The 19,511-nt window shown below is 41.5% G+C and overlaps 1 protein-coding gene across 1 annotated transcript in view; it reads left to right on the forward strand.

The window, feature by feature from the left end:
- Positions 1-19,511, forward strand: part of LOC128805975 (sodium channel protein type 5 subunit alpha-like) — a 207,134-nt gene that overhangs the window by 171,079 nt on the left and 16,544 nt on the right. Inside the window, exons 22-23 of the mRNA XM_053975044.1 lie at positions 1,046-1,219; positions 17,439-17,561. Of these exons, the coding sequence (XP_053831019.1) occupies positions 1,046-1,219; positions 17,439-17,561 (297 nt within the window). The remainder of the gene's footprint in view (positions 1-1,045; positions 1,220-17,438; positions 17,562-19,511) is intronic.

Genomic DNA, 19,511 nt, shown 5'->3' on the forward strand with positions numbered 1-19,511 from the left:
AGCACAGACCCTCTCAAATTATGTTTCTTGCTGCCAAGTGCTCTGGGTCACACGATGGGATGAGAGTAATATGTCACAGCTTGGGTTTTCCAGGTTACAGGGACTTGGGAGCAGCTTGTGTAACAGCAGTGGCAAAAGTAGCTGGGAAAGCAGACCATAATTTGACTTAGAAACCCCAAAACAGGCTGCATATTGGCAAAGCTGACACCAGGATCTTGCCTTTTATCTGACTTGTGTTATAAAGTGAAGGCTAAACTAGGAGACATCTTTATTTTCTTTCTTTTGGGAGGCATATTGGTTTAGATCTTAAATATTTTAAAGGGGTTACTCAGTTGCTCGTATTTGATACAGACACTGAAATTCTTTTCATAATGCTATGCATGAGATTAGGTGGAGAGACAGATGAGATGGGGAGATAGATACCTTGACCTTTAAAATATTATTGTTCTGCTAAGTGAATAATAATGAGCATTTCTTGAGGCAGAGAGCTGTAGCCACCTGAAATGTGATGGCTGAACAGAAGCCAGGGAACTCCAGTACTCCATAACACAGGCAGGTTAATAACCCAATTTGTCATCATTAGCAATAAGATCTATCTGGCTAAATGCAAGGGTCATATTCTGCCTCCTAAATATAGTCATCCTGTGCCCTGGGACATCTGAGGTGCCTGGGTAGCATTGGCACAGCCAACAGGAGATGAGGCAGGATAAATCTGGGCATTTTGGGGTGGCACTCTGCTCATGGGTTCACATTCCAAATTCAGGGTGCAGAAGCTCTTTCTATACTCAAAGGATGTCCAGCCAGTACAGCCAGAGGCTGGAGAGAGGTAACCGAGCCTGTGTCCTTTGTAGGGGAAAGCTGAACAGATCTCTCTTATGTCAGGGTCAGTCCTATTTGTTCTGAACACTCTTTTTAATTGTAATGTTAAAATACATCAGAAATCACAGACTGTACGTGATAAAATCAAATATAGACCTGCAGTGCAACACCCATGCTTTCCAACCGGGATCAGGAGCAGTTATTAACCAATCCTTTGTACTTCCAGGCCTTTGAAGATATTTACCTTGAAGATCGAAAAAACATAAAAACCATGCTGGAATATGCTGACAAAGTATTCACTTACATCTTTGTTCTGGAGATGCTCCTGAAGTGGGTGGCTTATGGCTTCAAGAAGTATTTCACCAATGCCTGGTGCTGGCTGGACTTCCTCATTGTAGATGTGAGTATCGTGTTGAAACGACGTTTCTCATGTTGGATTTTTGCAGTGGGTGGGAAAGGGCCTTTAAGTTTGGCAGCTTTGCATCTGTGAAATGACAGCTGCCACTCTGATTCTGAGCATCAACCCCAGGCAGAGCTCAGAGGAGGTTTGGATGTGTAGCTGTGCATCCCCAGGACCCAAAGCAAACAGGAACACCGTCCGCAGTGACGTAGATGTGTCACCCTGCTAATCCAAGTCACATCCCCAGGAATTCTCCCTTTCCTTCAGCATTTAACATCTCATTCTATCACCAGCCAGGGGTCTGTGTACAAAATCACAAATGGGATGGGGCTGCTGAGGAATGTGCCTTGAACTGTTTATTTTCCAGCATCAGCCTCATAACGTGGTTATGACAATGGGAAGATGCCAGCAGCTCACATCCCTGGCAGCAGTCAAAGAACTCAATGACACAACTTACTTTAAAAGTTTTTGACCAATCACACAAAGCAAAAGCATATTGACAGTAGTTCTATCCAACCACTACAAGCACACATACCTTCAGTTAAAACAATGCTTCCTTATTTTGAATACAATACCTGCTTGTAAGCCTTAAGACACAATGCACAGAGCTCCATTATTAAGCTTAGAACTTCCTAATATCTCACTAGATATACTTTTCTGTAGTTTAAGGAGCTATTCTAGCCAAGCATTAATACACAGACCATTGGTTTTTTTTGTCCTTACTTTCTACTTCTCATATAACTTTTATAGCTTTAATTGGAGTTCTGATGTGTCTGAGGCCTGCCTTTTGCAGCTTTCCCAAAACCCTCTGATTTTAAGGATTCCCACAATTCCCCCTCTCAGTACAACTAAAAAGAAACTTTTCTAATTGTGTCATTTATTAACTACCTTGCATTTCATAGCTTCACTATAGTATATCTGTTTATTACTTGCTCAAAGGATCTTTTTTTTTTTTGCTGTGGAGAGGTGAGCTTACTTTTAAGGATTAATTGCACCATTTTTTGCCACATTAAATTACATTTAAGGATCCCCACATTCCACACTCCCAGCTAGCACAAGGCCCAGCTACCTCAGCCTGCTCTGCACGTGACCTGGGCACACCAGTTTTCAGCAGATTAGAGGAGCTGTCCTTGGCGGAGCTCCTCGGCGAGGCTGCCAGCAGTGTGTGACAGTATGTTCAGTTCTGGCTCCCAAGTATTTACCCAGTGCAGGAGTCCAGGAGAAGGTGTGAAAAGTCCTCTTGGCAAAGTGTCTTCACTACTACAAAACATTGCAAAATACTCCAAATCCTTGAAATACCGCCACGCTTACTTCTACTGATTTAAGGATAATCCTTAGAAGTCTGAACAAAAGGAAGCTCATGCCCCAGGAGTGTTGCTAGTACCAGATTTGGCTCCTTCAAAGATTCACTTTGAACTGATGTGGGATCTGCCAAATCTGGGAAAAGTCAGCAGCGCCACGTCCTCCAGATGAAGTCTCACATTTCATCTCAGTGTATCAATGAGGAGGCAATAATCTCCCTGAGGCTATTTCTTATTAGCTTGAGGTATTAATGTGGGAGGCTGGCAGAGCTTTGCCATGATTATGTAATTTATTAAACTTCAGAGAAATTATTTTTCCCCCATTTTACATCTGAACCTTTAACTCCAGGGAAGAACTGCACTTTCTTTGGCCCCAGCCCAGGAGAGCACTTCAATGGGACAATTTGCTTGTTTGAAGTTATGGTCATGTTTAAGTGCACTGCTGGATCAGAGCCTTTGGAAACTTCTCCAGAGCTTTAATAAATTGATTTATGAAAAGGAAATTCTTTACATAAATTGTAGATCATAAATTCTTCTTTGCATATATGCTTAGAAACCTTTTAAAGGGAAGGCAGTCATTTTTCTCAGATTAAGTCCAGCAGAAGAGGAAGGTTTGGTTTAATTATTTAACCACAAAATTGGAATCTACCTGTTCCTAAGTTATAGCCCAGCTCTGAAAACTGTTCTTACTGTGATTTAGGTGACATAGCTTTTCTTTTCTTGTTTCTCCATCTCCAAAACAGGATTAATAGGACTCACCTAAAGTACTGGATGAGGTTCCAGGAATTTGTTGTTCGAGTTACTGTTTCAGTGAGCTTCTGAAGACTAGAAGGGCTGGATGAGGGATGAATATTGGCACAACCATTAGTAGAGGTGCTCCTGATGGGAGCAACCCTGTGCAGGATCAATTCACTGAGGCAGTTTGGAACTCTGTTACAGTTTGAAATTAGTTACACACCTGTAGGATAATATCTCACTAACACTGAAGAGAGTAAACCACAAACTAAGCTAAATTCTGTCTCTAAGAATTTGTTTAGCTAACTAAGCTAAACTCTGTGTGCAAACCCCCCTTGGAACAGGAGCCAGACAAGAACACAAAGTCCAAATGTAAATTAGGTGCATGTTTGCCTTTTAATGGTGGAGTTTATAATGGCAGATTGGAGAAGCAGTCACAGATGGCCTGGGAAAGGGGCTGCACTGTTCCCTGTCACACATCCTGTGGCATAAAACAGGAGGGACACCAGCCCTGGGACTCCCCTTGTTTCCAGAAAATAAACCCCAAAGCCTTCTTAGTGACCCAGAGTGTTTTATTTTCTCAACCCACATTTAAATGTTCCACACACATTTAAATGTTCACTCTGCAAGCTCCCAGTCCAACCAAAAAGTTGCTCCACCCTTGAGTTGTTTTGGTTGCTGGTTGACTCTAGGCCATCACTTGTTCTTTAAATTCTCAGTGAAAAAATCTTTTCCCCCTGCACTATTCTTTTCTTAAAAATATTTTCCCAGTGCAGATTATGAGAACCTGGTGCTGTATTTTTAGCAGGTTTAACAGATGCTTTTCTCCTACCCTATTGCTAACCCTGCCACTCTGAATTGGCACAGTAATATCCTATAATTTTTCCAGCACACTTTTTATTTCAATTTACATTTTCTTTTTGGTGCTTTGAGAACCAAATCACTGCAACTGAGCTGCAGAAGGCAGTGAATGGGTGAATTAGCTGCTCCAAAAGAAGCAGATGAACCACTTGTCTGATTTTCTCAAATTTATTTGTTTAAAATTATTCACTTAAAAATTCCTGATCTGCAAATTATTCATTAGTGGTTTGGTATCAGTATTCAAAATTCAAGCTGCAATGGTCGATTTTTGATTGGACATGTGAAACCATCTCTCATCTGTGTTTTCTCATTGTACAAATGCAACTCTGAATCTATTTTCTATTTTGAATAATTCATAAAACCAGCTCAAAATTTGCAAGTATTCACTATTTCTAAAGAGGATTTGAACCCAGAGGGGTTATAAGCATATTGCTGCTGAATTTTTTTTTTTCTGTATATCCTGCCTTGTGAAAGACCTTTGTCACTGATTTGGGCCTGTGGAACAGCAGAGTCTCCATCTGACAGTTGTGGATTACAAAGAAAATTCTGTTTTGCAATGCCTAAACATCAAAACCAGAGTAATCCACAAACTGAGCTATTTTTGCTGGGTGTAGAATCCCTAAAGGATGATCTCTGGTAATGGGCTTCTCAGCATCTCAAAGAAGTGTGCTAGTGTAGCAGAGAGTGCTTTCACATGCATTGCAATACAATAATGTCCTATCAGCAGCTCTGCTACTGAATTCTTTGGGAGGAAAGAGAAAGGGTTAATCAAACCACAAATGCAGGCTCATTTCAGCTCAGGGTACCTGGGAAAGATGCCTTAGATGTCTGCTGGAAGTTGGGCATACTGAACAAACAACATCAGTGTACATCTATACAAGTTACCCTGTGAAAAAATGTACTGCTAAAAGTAACACCCTTCTACACTGCAAATATCAGCTCTCTGTGCTCATGAACTGCAGTTGGTGAGCCCTCAATCCACAGCTCTTTCCACATGAGGGAAAGGCAGATTGTAGTGTATCTGTGCAGACTGATACAAGTGTAGACAGACATCAACATCACCATCAGGAATGACATCTATGCACAATCCTCTTTCCTAGGATGCATGGGCGAGTATTTCCACAAAGAACAGATCTTTTCCAAGTCTCCATGCAATCAAGACCTCTTTGGACAAAGCAGACTGAGCAAGGAGCCTGAACTTGGCCAGGGCTGGAGGCGAGTGGCACCCAAAGTGAATGTTTTTGGGAACTGCTCTCCACCAGGCCTGTCCTGCAAAAGCAGACAGAGCTGGGCTTTGAAACAAGGAGCAGAGAGACTCCACCAGCTGTGCACGCTGGTGTCATGCTTGATGTTCCTTTCAATTGTTTCCTCTGACCTATAAATATTATCTTGAGCTTATCTAGCTTGAGCTTCAGCCAATTAATTCTGAGCTATGTCCCAGTCTCTGCTGACAGCGGATGGATTATTCCATTGCATGGGCAGTTTGGGAAAGACATCAGTCTGGGGCTTAGCATCATTCAGAGTCAGGAGGTGTTGCAGTCAACAGCTTCTTCACTAGCTGCTCATGCACTGAAGGCAGAGGTGAGAGCCTGGAACCCCAGAGAAGCTGTCACAGAAAGCTCATGGGAAAGAGGTGTGAACTCCCAACTCATTAGTAAGAAGGCTCAGGGAAAAAAGTCACTGCCAAGTTTCATTGCCTGTGGCATTCACAGAGAAATCCTCTTAAACCTGGACTAATGTCATCACTCCACAAAAGTCCATTATCACAAATCCATCATCTCCATTGCAGCTTTTGTGTTCAATTTAATTGACCAAATTAGTCCCAATCCAGGCTTACAAAAACCCAGCCTGATTGTCGCGTTCTGATTTTAGACATGAGGGGAGATGAGGGTTTCTCCATCAATTCTTTCTAAGATTATCCCCGTCTTTCAAGTCTTCACACGAAGAGAAAGCTATTTTCTTAAACAATTGCTTTGTTAGGGATGCTGGCAGCCTCCTTCCCCTCCAGCCATCTCCAGAGATGGGTGGCCCTTGCACTGTGTCCTGCAGCAGGGAGGGGAGAACATCTCTAATTCTCGGGTTTTGCCCTAATGCCCCACTAGTTTGTCTCCAGCTGGGTCACCAGCGATGAAGATTGTTCTTTCATCCCTTTTCCATCTCCCCTGCCATGGAGGGGGGGGCTCACAAGAGTTTTGGGTAGTAGATCTGTCTGCAAAATAGTTCAAACACTGCTCAGCAATGGATTTGAAGGCCAGGCATCTCAAAAAAGTTATTCCAGAAATCCACTAGGCAGGATTTTGTAGATCCTTTTATGGCAATGAAATTATATGCATTTTTCACTCTCCTCAATAACTGTTGTGAGGTTCTAACACAGCATGTTTCTGGTGTTTGCCTGGAGCTGCTCAGTTGGTAACGAGAGATTTGTATTCCCCACTGAGCAGCTTTCCAAATTTCCTGTTTGCTGCCAAATTTCCTGTTTGTTTGTTTGAGATCTGCTCATGGATGTTCAGGCATTAAATGCACCATCACTTTCCCTGAACACTAAAACAAAAAAAAAAAAAAAAAAGGTATTACATTTTCCAAGATAGTTCCTGGAAAGCATTTCCTCTAAGATTTCTGCTTCAAATATTTCACTGTCAGACAAGCTAAGAAGCAGCTAATAATCCTTGAATCTGAGATGAACATTTTAAAGCAGTCTTTCTCTCCCTAGTTAAAATTGAATTGAATTAAATTATGCCCTTGTGTTGTTGGATTGTCTTTAAGTGACAATTAAAAACTTGCTGTGTGAAGTAAATATTGATGGTTTATGATTACTTTAATTGTTTTTTTTCCATCTGTATTCCCTGTTGATTAACAAGGTGATTTCTGTTTGCTGTACCAGTAATTACACAATCTGCTGTAATGAGTCCTTCCCAAACAGCACTGAAATCCAATTTGTATTCTTGGGACGTTGCTCTAAGAACATGTGAATTTTGTCTAGTTTGTGTTCAGAAAAGCACACAGGAGCCGAATGACAAGAATACAGTCAAGGCAAATTAAAGATAATATGTCTTGTCACTTGGAGCAGCATCTTAGAAGAGAACTTATTAGTGTTCTCTGTGAGCTGTCAAAAGTCCATGGGTACAACAGGGTATTATAACTTCAGTGTTCAGTTTTTGACTAGCTTTTTCCCAGTTCCTCACAGCAAATGCTCATGTGGGGTTTTTGAAGTTGTCTCAGTGCACATTCTTCTGAGCCTCTCTGATGGCATAAACCTCCCAGACAACCAATAGGAGTGAGATTCCCTCTCCAGAAGCCAGGGAGCCTGGTTTTGAAGAGAAAAATAAAAAAGAAAAAGAAAGAAGGAAAGAGAAAAAAAAAATGCTCTTCTAGTACATATTGAGGTGCTCAGATAGAGGCAAGTTTCTTTCTGGACAGGATTAGGATCAACCCTACTTAGATATGACACAATGAAAACAACAACAAAAGCAAACAAAAAACCCCAACAAAAGTCCCAAACCTAACAAAAAACTCAAAGAAAACCAAAACACCAAAACAAACAAACCAAAACATACCAGCTAGCAAACAAAACAAAACAAAACAAAACAAAACAAAAAATATCCCATTCAGGATAAATGAAAAGAAAAATCTACATGGAGATAGGTGGTTTTAATGTGTGTTAACAGGTCAGCCGAGGCTGTAAATCTCCCTTCTGCCACCCCACACTTTATCTCAACACAGCACATGCAAAAACATCCAAATGTCTGGTCTTATCTTGGTTTGCACCTCATGTTCATTACCACATGGATGCTAAAAGGGGAGAACCCAAGCTTTGCCAAGAGGAAGCACAAGCTGAGTTTCAGACAAGGCACAGCAGGACAAAACACGTTGCAGCTGCAGGAGCAGGGGTGAAAAACAGAGGTGAGGAGAAAAGTCCACAGTAAGCCTAGTTCACCATCTGCCTGCACCTTGCAAAGTGGCTGGGAGATGAATAATTACTGCAAATGCTGAAGAATTTCAATTACTGAAGCAGATTTTCAACTCTTGAAAGTGCTGTGAAAAACCCATCTCCACTCAGATTTCGCTGAGCTAGATTTACCAAACATTTTTATTTCTCAAAGTAATTTAAAGATGGAGCACTTTTCAGTGTCCTTTTTTGGAAGACTATGCTTAAAATAAAAATAATAAAATCCTGGAGTTCTTGCATGCAGCTTGCTTGTCCCTTTCGATCACTGGGAGTGGAGCTGCCAAATTCCATACACAGGGATGTTCTCCCTTGCATGGAAGAGCTGAGCTGGGAGAGACACATTGGCTGTATTTAACAGTCCAGAGGCTCACAAACCCTCCAGGGACAGAGGAGGATGAGGGATTGTCCCACAGCTCCTCTCCCTGATGACCAGCACCTTTGAAACCCCAGCTTGCAGACCACAAAAACATCTTCCCATTATCCAGGATGGTCAGGAGCAGCTCAAGAGACTCCTCCTGAGGAGGAGGGAAAAGGGAGAAATAAAGAGATAAAAGCAGGCTGCAGAGGGACAGGGATTCTTTATTAGTGAGGGAGAGATGAGGGGAATTGGGATGAAACTTGAAAGCTGTGACTTGGTGGTGTAGACACTTTGTGCAGATCCCCCACCTTGACTTTGGGATGTTTGTGCTAAGGCAAATGAAGATTAACATTTCTACTTTTGGTATGTACTCCTACTTGTACCATTCTCCTTCCTGGCAGAAGTCAGGGATCCTACAATTCTTCAGAGTCCCTCTCCATTCAGGCATATTTAATACAATATGGGCATATTCAATACACTTCAGGATCAATCAGGTTCAAGAACCCAACTAAACTGAACTGATTTTCAAGCTAAGACTTTCCTGTTTCTCACAAAAATTTGGTATTTTTTCATATTGATTTGGAATATCTGATTAAATAAATGCTTTAGGGAAACAAGCAAATCCAGAACAGCACTTTGAGGAGGCAACACAAACAGATTTTTCTCTTTTTTTTTTTTGTTTGTTTTGTTTTGTTTTGTTTTTGTTTTGTGTTTTTGTTTTGTTTTGGTTTGTTTTGGTTTTGTTTTTGTTTGCTAGTTGGTTTGGTTTGTTTGTTTTGGTGTTTTGGTTTTCTTTGAATTTTTTGTTTGGTTTGGGGCTTTTGTTGGGGTTTTTTGTTTGCTTTTGTTGTTGTTTTCATTGTGTCATATCTAAGTAGGGTTGATCCTAATCCTGTCCAGAAAGAAACTTGCCTTTACCTGAGCACCTCAAATCCCACCAGCTGGGATGGAAATGCAGCAGAGTCTATGGGGCTGATTCTCTCAGGAATCACTGTGACCACCCCTGGCATGGTAACACTGTCTTCACATAATAAATAATAACCAAGTGCACTCCTCCCTACAGCATTCAGCATCAGGAAGGCTCTCTGGGATGGAACATGAGGTGGCTTTGGAGATCTTTTTTTAGTGGAGAAAGTCTTTTCTCTCCAGCTGCCCTGAATCCAGGCTGTCTCCACACAGCATCTGGATGAGATGCAGAACACAGCTGATGATGAAGAAACTGTTTTGCTCTAAATCATAACAGGAACACCAGACTTTTCAGGGCATCTGCACCTGCACAGCCATTGCAGAGGGAGCCCTTGGGACTTAGCCAGGCTTTGTCTGATCAAGTTACATCATGTGATCCCCAAAATTCACAGGAGTCCCTAGCAGGCTGCCTAGGTTAGTGGTCCCAGCACCAATCCTGACAGAGTTTAGACAATGCACTCAGGCACAAGGTGTGACTTTTTGGGTGTTCTGTGCAGGGCAGGAGCTGGACTCCACGATCTTTGTGCGTCCCTTCCAACTCAGCAGATTCTGTCATTCTGTGATCCCTACACAGTGCTAATAAACTGGATGTCAAGGTGTGGCAAAGGTGCCTGTTTGCAGTAAAAAGGTGAATTGAGACAAGCTGAAAATCCATTTGTAAATGGTGATGGGGGAGAAAACTGCAGATCAATAAGTCAGTTTGCTGCCTTGCTGATGAAAGCTCGCAGCCGACTCGCCCTCGGAAATTAGCTGAGGTTTAATTCTTGATTCTCAGCCATCTGCCCTGGGAATTGACTGGAGCTGTAAGAAAAGCCTGAGCAGGTGTAGGGGAGGTGACAGATTAAGAGAACAGCAAGACATAAAGAGGTTCTTCTGGAAACCGCCAGGAAGCAATTAGGATGCAGGAATGATTTATTTAAAAGCATTTAACCCAACAAGAGTGACACATGCTGTTTGCAACAAGGCTGCCCTCTGAAAAGGAAACATTGCCTTGAAAAGCTTGGACATGAGGACCTGGAGACAAGCTGAGAGCATGGAATATCAACAGAATTTTATAGCCATAAGTCTGAGTAGTAGATGGAGGAAAAAAGAATTAAAAAGTGGAAAAGTCCTGGAGAAACAAACAAACAAAAAAAAAAAAAAAAAGTGGATGAGGTAAATGAGTTTTTAAACCTGAGTAATAGGAAGTAGCACTGGGCTTTCCAGGAGATAATTTTTGTTTATAATTAATCTAGGCACTCATGTAGCCCATCATGTTATAATACATGAGAGCACTCCACGAGCAGTAATGAACTGCTGCAGTGAGGGAAGCCCTTTGATAGCTCATTTCCAGACACATTTCACCTCCAGGCCATGGACCAACCCCAGAGCAGCCTTAAGGAGTTTTTAGTCTTTACCTGAACACGAGAGCTGTGATTCAAGGAAACAGGGAGCAGAGATGGGAATTTAGGTCACCTCAGTGTCTCTCTAGTGTCCTATTTTTAAGACTTTCCTTTAACTTTATGCCTTTCTTTCATAACGTGCAATTTCTGGATTGGCAGGTGCAATCATACAGTTTGGCATCTGTATGGCAGAAAATGCAGTGTCAGAATGAAAGGGCAAAGGCATATTTAAAAAAAATAAAATGACAATAAAAGTCTGCTCAGAAAGGGTGGATGCTGAAAGGAATACCAACCTCATTACAAGCTCCCTTTTCCCAACCATATTTCCAAAGAGAAGCCAAAAGAAGGTCCATGTATTTCAGTTTATTTGCAAGGTCCTGTTTCCCTGTAGGTTCTCCAGCTTATATCTGGGGTAAAGACTGAATTTTGTTCCTTTTCAAATAAGGGGGAGAAATTTGTAACTTCAGACACGGCTCTGAAAGATGTTGGACAGTGAAGAGGTCTTTGAGTGATCCTATCCTTGGCAGAAAAGACAGGAGAGGCCAGGCTGGATTGAAAAGAGGCACCCACAGCAATCCAAACACTATTTATTCTATTTTTATTTTTTTTTTAAGGCATAATTAGAGAGGGAGAGACAGGTGTTTCTGGGGCACACAAAAAGCTATTTGAAAGCACCAGGGGCCTGCATTAGCTGGAACTGCTTATTTAAATAAGTGGCCAGAGCTTTCAGCTCAGCTGCTGTGCTTCCATTCAGATGTCTTTTTTTTTTTATTTTTTTTTCCTGCTGTTCCTTCCCCTCTAATTTGAACAAGCAGGTTAATTTGATGAAATCCCTGGCTGCATAAAGCATATGCTGTTGCCCATACCAGGAAGGAGGTCTCCCCTTCTCCCTGAGACAGAGACTCACAGGGTCTCAGATGTGTGCAGCAGCAAGCATTTAGTGGAGTTTCTGGTTGGTTTTAGGATTTATATGATTATCCAAGGATGATTTTTGCTGTTGTTTAGGCAGAATTCCTTGTTTTCAGGGCTCTGCTATAAATTCACCTCAGTGGTGGTCAGGGGTTAATTAAAACATGTAATCTGTGCTGGGCAGTGCCTGCCTTGGAATGGTGCTGCTCAGGTCTCTCTGCTTCCAGCCTGGTCCAGTCGATGCTCCCAGGTTATCTGAAACCATGTGCTTTTAGGAATGGAAAAAAAAAAAAAAAAAAAAAAAAAAGAAAGAGAGACAGAGGATCAGCCTTTATTCCAGCTCAAACAGTTTATTCCAGTTTCTCCTTTGCTGTAGGAATCTCCACCAGCCCTGGGTGAAACACTGCTCCCAAACTCTGTGCCCTTGACTCCCTGTAACCCCCTGTGGACTGGGAGTCTGTGGAGGCTGTTAATATGATATCAAAATGTGTTCCTGTAGGGAGGAACCCACTGCTGTTCTAAATGCAATCAATCCTTGGGGAAAAAAAACCTCTATGATCTTCTAATCAAAGGCTTTTTTCCCTCCTTGTGCTGCATTATCACACTCCCTACTTTGTAATTGGTTTTTTGCCATCTTAAAATTCTGTTCTGGTGGATTTACTGGGTTTACATTGGTTTACAACACTGATTGCTTAGGTCACTGTCAGATAATGAAGACACATAAAATTATTGTAAAAATTTATCTCTGTGTGCTCATGGTGAATAATTTAAATAGTCAGAAAATGCTGCACATCTGTAACTGGTGAATGGCTGTGAGACCAGCATGAGCACACTGGGAATTTAACACTACTCCAGTTACCACCTGGACACACACACAAGTCATATTCCTTACCTTAAGAATGACACAAATTCTGCAAAATAGTGAAATTGTGACAAGAAATTGGAAATTACTGAAAAAATGTTCTGTTTCCTGGACAAGACTTTGAAGTGGATTGTCAAAATTATTAAGGCATTCAGAAATTGCTCTCATTAGAGTTACATTATGTATGTATTTATGTAATTTATACAGCTATCAGTGAGGCTAAGCTTTTATCAGTGATCCTTCCCTGTGTTCTAGCCCTCTAAATTCATTGATTCTTCTTGATTTTGCCCTGGAAACACATGAATGTCATACAGTGGGACACTCCAGACCCAAGCTAATGCCACCAAGGCACATAGATAACAGGAGACTGGCTTTCAAAACACCAGCCACAGGCTTGTTTAACCCCCATGGCTGGTATTTCTAGTGCCCAGAATTAAAAGCTCTCTTTTTTCCCTTGATCATGAGACTGAAAATGGCAACCATAAAAGCTGTGGGGGTTCGTTTATCTCTCCCTTCACCCAGCTCCAGGCATCTGTCATGCAAATTATTGTAAAATCTATACAGATAAACTTTTGTGTAGATATATGTGGGATATAGAAATAACGTGGGGATATAGAAATAATGTGGGAATAGAGAAATAATGTGGGAATATAGAAATACAGGTCTATATTTCTTGACACAATATTCCTATAGATACAAAGATAAAACTATCTCTGGGCAAAAAAAGTTGGGAACAGGGGCAAAAATCTTCCCTGAATTCCAGGATCAGAGAGAGCTCCACACTCTCTGCCTGTCTGTGATAGCAAGAGGATGAATTGTCTAGGTAGGCTCTACAAGGCTTTGGCAGGAGCCTGAGCTTTGCTGGGAAGCTCTGCCATTGAGCTGGGCAGTAAATGCTGACTCTCTCAGGATTTCCACTCTTTTGGGCTGGAATAAATTTTGGGAAGTGTCTGACAGCACTGAGGCTGGGCTCTTGGCTGTGCTGAGATGATCTAGGGAATGCAAAAGGGAAAAGTTAATGTAGGAAATTAATTGAATGACATCCTAGTCCATGAGATTAGTGAGACCTGTGTGTCACAGACTGAAGTCTGTGGAGGCAGGATTGCACACACTGATTTATTAGAAACTCTCTCCCCCCCTTGGGGACCCTCATTGCTGGCCAGGTTGTGCACTGGACTTCAGGTTAGGCAGAAAATTCCAGTGGCAGCATTGTGCTGGAGACTTCAGGGACACCAAATGAGCAGCAAGTCAAGGGGATAAGGAACAGTCTAGAACCAACATGGGGAAACTATTCCCTGATTAAGTTAAATGGAAAGCTGTGAAAACTTCTTAGTCAGATCTAGCAAGCCCTGGAAAGACCTCCAAGGGAAATGCTGGAGGGAAATGGGAGCTGTGATAAATCTGCTTGGCTCAGGAGAAGTGCACAGGAGGATGAGAAATTCCACAGCTTACCTGTAACCTACTGTGAAAAAGGTGAAGTTGAGGTGAAAGCTCAAGGTCAACAGCAAATTGGGTGTTTTATGGGAAATGGTTCCAAGCAATCCTTAGGATTCACTTTGTCTCCACCACATTACAGTGCTGCTTCAGGGGTAGGTTTTTACAAAAAACCTACAAAACTATTTGCAAACAGGTACTGAAAAGATTAGAAATGTGTGTGTGACTTATTCTGAATCCAAAGGTTACATTGACCCTAGAGGTGTTTTCTGGGTGCCAGCACATTTTTGATTCTGAGCATAGCACAGAGCAGAACTTTAGAGCAGCTCTGGGCTGCATAGCCTTGCAACAGTAAAAAAAAAAAAAAAACCAGAAAGAGCTGACTTCACCTTTTGCTGTGATTATGTGGGGCAGTCAGCACCAATTTTGAAAACTGCTTGACTTTTTTCCTAAAAATAACCTTCTGGGTCACTTTTAATCAAGTCCAAATGGCCAAGTCCCTGCGTTGGTAATTTTCCTATAAATAAAATTTGACAGGGATACCTTCAAAACCAACATCCAAGCATTTAAAGAAGTTGTCTCAAACTCTGTTCTGACTCCAGCCTTGTAAATCATTGCTAAATATCACACAGCTTCATGACCTAATCCTCTGCAGAGATATCTAATGCTGTGTAAATCTGTGTCAGGAGGACAACACCACCTGTGATGTGTTTCAGGGTGACATTTGTGGCTCTCAAAAGAAAATAGGAACCCACTCAGATCCATTCAAAAGGAAATGAGAACCCACTCAGATCCAAGTCTGGTCTTGCAGGATTTGAACCAAAAATCTTCTGCCTTGGGAGAAAGGGCAGTTATGGGACACAAATTCAGGATGAGGGAGGAATTGTGCAGATGCTCCAACCAAAGCAGTTTGAAAACCTTGATAAGATCTGACTTTCAGTCATCATGGGTGAAACTAGCAAAGAAGGGTGTTGGGTATCCTGTATTTAATTTTCATTTAAATATCTACATTCATGTTACAGTTCAATTTTCCAAATTAGCTCACAAATTAGTGAGTTTCCCTTGGTATATATCAAGGGATCTTTGTATGTGTGTATGGATCTTTGTTTCTATCTCTGAGCATACAATCATTGAGCTGCTCTTCTCATACCTTCACCCTCTCTGGATAGAAACCTCCAAGGCTTTGTGAGGTTAAGGCTATTTTCAGCACTAAACTTTCCACCAAAGACAGAAATATGTGGCAGAGTGCTACTCCTATCATGATTTTTCCTTAATGCCAGTTACTTTTTAGACTTTTAAGATGACTTAATTGAATGGCTTTAGTATAAAACTATGGTGCACATTTGCTTACTGCTGCTAGACAAATCCTCAGCCCTTTACCATTATTTAGGCAACATTAAGTTAGTGGGAAGAGTGAGTAAAAGGAGGATTTGAAGTCTGTGTTAATGCAGCTCCAGAGTACAGGATGTAAACCAGGTTGGTGAGAAACAGGAAGGCAGAAAATTGGTGTGTTGGTGAGCTGAAGATGGTTTTTAAGTTAAACCCATATTTTTTTTCTTTAACTGTGAGCGTCAGGTGAGCAGGATTGAAATCCCATCACTCCTCCAGGTGAAAGGAGCATGTCAAACCTATGGCATTGCTTACTCTAAAATGACTTAGGCATCATGCTCAAATCACAGGTTCAGATCTGCTTTCCTAGAGAGGGAAGCAAAGGCTTTGCTGGTGATTTTTACCTCCTCAGTTTCTATGAGGCCCCAGACATCAGACCTGGAACCCAGTCTGCCTGTCTGCTGTGATGTTCTCACAGGGCACTCAGCACCAAAAGGCAGAAGTGTTTATTAAGCCCTTTGTTCTGCCCCAGCTGCTGGGTCTGTACACAGGAGGTGAGTCTGTGTCACACCTTGTTAAAGAATGACATGTTACAGGGTGACAGCCAACCTCTGTGCCACTTAGTCATCTGCAGGAGGGGGGCTGACTTATCCTGGCAGAAACCCCAGCTCAGGCTTGGTTTCTCTGAGACCTCCTGCCCTCAGTGACACAATAAAGTCATCAGCAGGTAAATAATTTAACAAACCGAGCAGGTTTTACAAAGTGCTTAGCTGTGCTGACAGCACTGGTGTGTAAATAAATGCATATTCAGGAGAAAGGCTGCTCCACAGGGGACACTGTCTTGGGACTTAAGGACCAGGCTGGTCTTGCCCTAATTTGTCCCAGACCTCATGGGTGATGCTGAGCTGGTCAGCCAGCAATGGGCTTCAGAGTAAAAATCATCCCATCCTAAAATTAAAAGGAAAGTTTCCCTCCAGAGCTGTCAGTGTTTAAGGAGGTGCTGGAGTTTCCTAGCACTATTTTTTATGATGTAGAGGAGTCCCTGCTTTTAGGCTTAGCTGCTATTTTGAAAATGGCAACAGCACCCACTGCTCACAGATGAGTTTTGCACACTCCCATTGGTGAGTATGAGATATCCAATATCGTGATAACTGGGGCTGTGAGAATGGTAAGTAAGAAAAACCAACAAATTAAAAAGGAAGAAGAGGAACTGTGATAAGCAATATACACAGGTTTCTCCTTCTAAAAAGATAGTATTTTATAGTATGTGGTATTTTATAGTATGTGGGTTTTTTTTGGTTGTTTTGGGTTTTTTCAATATATGCAAATTGGCATAATACCTACAGTGTTGGAGAGCTGTTTGTTTTCACTCTTTGCCCAGTAAGATTTTAGGCTGTGAACACTGATTTGAGCATGCAGAACCCTATTGCTCCATATGTTCATAACCTCCATTGCCACTCAGTTCATTCAGAATCCAGTCCTGTGCCTGATACCACCACATTTCTGACCTAGCAGGGCACTGTAAAAGCTCTGAGAACATGAAGAGCATGGGAAACCCTCCATGCTCTTTCCAGATTCAGGATGTTCATTTCAAAGAAATAGTCTCTGAAAGGTGTGAACCTCAAAACTGAGCACCTCTCAAATTTCCATCTCCTCTAGAGACAGTGCAGAAACCAGAAAAAATGAATAAGAGCAGAATGGAAGAACCATGCACATCATTCTTTTAAGGTCTGTGGTATAGCCATGTCTGCCAGCAATGTAGAAGACTTATTTCTGATCACTTAGTTGAAGATTAGTGATTAAAAGTAAATAGCAAAATCCTTTATCTTTGCTGGAAAGGGTTTCTTCCAAAAAGCTCTACATTGTAACACTTACCTGACTCATATTTTGGGTAGTGGAACTTACACACACCTCGGGGAGTGCATAGAAAACAGCACAGAGTGGTGGGTCTGTTATGGTGATCTTTTTTTCATCCCCTTTGTGAAGGATCATCCTTTCTTCTGTGTGGATCCAATGTAATGGCTCCCATTTAGGACTTTTTTTCCCCACTGTTTCTCCAGGGAGGAAAGCCAGAAGAGAAGGAAAATGGCAGGAGTGTTCTAACAGGTTGAATTTTCACTTTGTGTCTCCATCCAGGTCTCTTTAATCAGCCTGGTTGCCAGCACTCTTGGATACTCCGAGATGGGTCCCATCAAATCCCTGCGGACCCTCCGTGCCCTGCGGCCACTGAGAGCCTTGTCACGGTTTGAGGGGATGAGGGTAAGAGGACACAAAGCATCCTTCAAAGCCCAACTTTGTGTGGATCAAAGTGTAACAGGGCATTGCTGCACATGGTTTTGTCAGCCAAAGGAAATTAATGACGGTTCGTTATCATGGCAACAAAGAAATCTCTCCTGGGTCTTGGTTGTATCATTGCATCTTTATCCTCGGGTGGATTTAGTGATAAACTAATCCTGCTGCCTAACTTGTCACACTACACCTTAAAAAAACCCAGCTTTTTGGATGAGGAAGCATCTGGCTATCAACTACCTCTCAATTATAAGGTGTATCGGGGGAGCAACCAAGCTAAAGTTTGCTCCCTGTTTTGACATGCAGAGTGATTAGAAAGTTCTTAAGGACGTTTTCACTAATAATTAAAGCAAAAATTAGAAATGCTAAAGATAGGGAAAGCAAATGAATGAATGATTTTTTTTTCCTCTTTGAACAGATTGCAGTTTTAATGAGGAATGTTGGGATTAACATTAAAATCATGCAGCTCGTGCTTGTTGCTCCATCTTATGCATCCATCTCTTTCTTTTCTGCATTCCTTTGCCACTGTGGCTATATTCCCACAGCATACCTGTTTATTTGTTAAGCCTACCTGCTAACAAGAATCAATTATTGTTTGGATAAACACTTTATTTAATTCCTCACACCATGCATGACTTGCAGGTGGTGACAGCTGTGTTCTGTATGAGCTGAGGTTACTGCCAACCTTGCAGATTGCATAGCAAGGTAAAGCAAATCTGTGACAAAATTCTGTGTCAGATTATATTGAGGATCCCAAATCTCTGCTAGGTCAAGGAAAATGCTACATATTTCACTGTGATGTATATTCAGGGTAAAGCTTTCCTGTAGACCAAATTTTGGTCCGAATCATCAATGACTAAATGTGTACTTCACGCACTGATCTCCCAGCAATGAATTATTCTCATTGCAATGCTCTCACAGCAAGAGACTGAAGGCTGGAGAACCTAACAACTGAGAAGAGCCAGGAAATTCCACCATACAGCACTGTAGGAAAACCCCACATGCATTCTTTTCCTCTTCTGTGGATGACCAGATTTGGCAATATAATGCTTTGTTCCAAAGATTTTATGATTAGTTAAATCATATTATTTTTGTGGATGAAGATGAGGCAAGTATTGTTGCAGACCACCTCTGTGTTAGTACTAAGGCAAAAAGATTCAAAAGGCTCTGTTTATCCACGTTTGGCACCCAAACATGAATTGCTTTGGTCACCACAATCTTTCCAGCAATCAGGCAATATTTTGCAGGTAATTGACCAAATAAAACAGAACCAGAGTGCAAAGACACAAAGTGAGGTTGCACTACTGGTAATAATTAAAGCTCTCACTCCTGTCATTTGATGACCTCACTCTAAATCTTTATTAAACATTCACACATTGAACTGTTTCAGCATTCAGTATTAGCAAAAGCAGTAGCTTAAATATCAGAGTGATTTGTGCAGAGATTCTCTCAAATCAGTTTAGACTTGGCTTATGAAGGCTTAGCTTTTACTGGTGGATTTGCAAGCCCAAGCAAAAGTCAGTGTGTCCTAAGCTGACATACAATTGTTTACTCATGATTTCACATCAGTTTAACTAAATTGAATTCAAACCTGAATAGCAGTGGGGAAATGAGCCAAAAACATCAGAAAAGTATTAACAGAATAGAGAAAAAGTAACATGAACATCTCATTTTTCTCTGAGCATAGCAAGAGGCTGGCTTGGTGAAGATCTTAACATGGATTAGCCCAGCAAATTTCCTTGCCAGCATGCTCATTCTTACAGGCCCCTCAGTCCCTGACTCAATATCCCCTTTTCTTTCCTGTACAGCTGCAGCTGAAATATATTCAGTCATTCTGAGCTATCAGAGGTGGTGAATTAGCTTGTAAACCATGATAAAGTATAATTGAGAATACGTGCTACTGGAAAAGCAAATCATTTT

This window comes from Vidua macroura, chromosome 1 (genome assembly GCF_024509145.1).
Source record: "Vidua macroura isolate BioBank_ID:100142 chromosome 1, ASM2450914v1, whole genome shotgun sequence".
NCBI classification, from domain to species: Eukaryota; Metazoa; Chordata; class Aves; order Passeriformes; family Viduidae; genus Vidua; species Vidua macroura.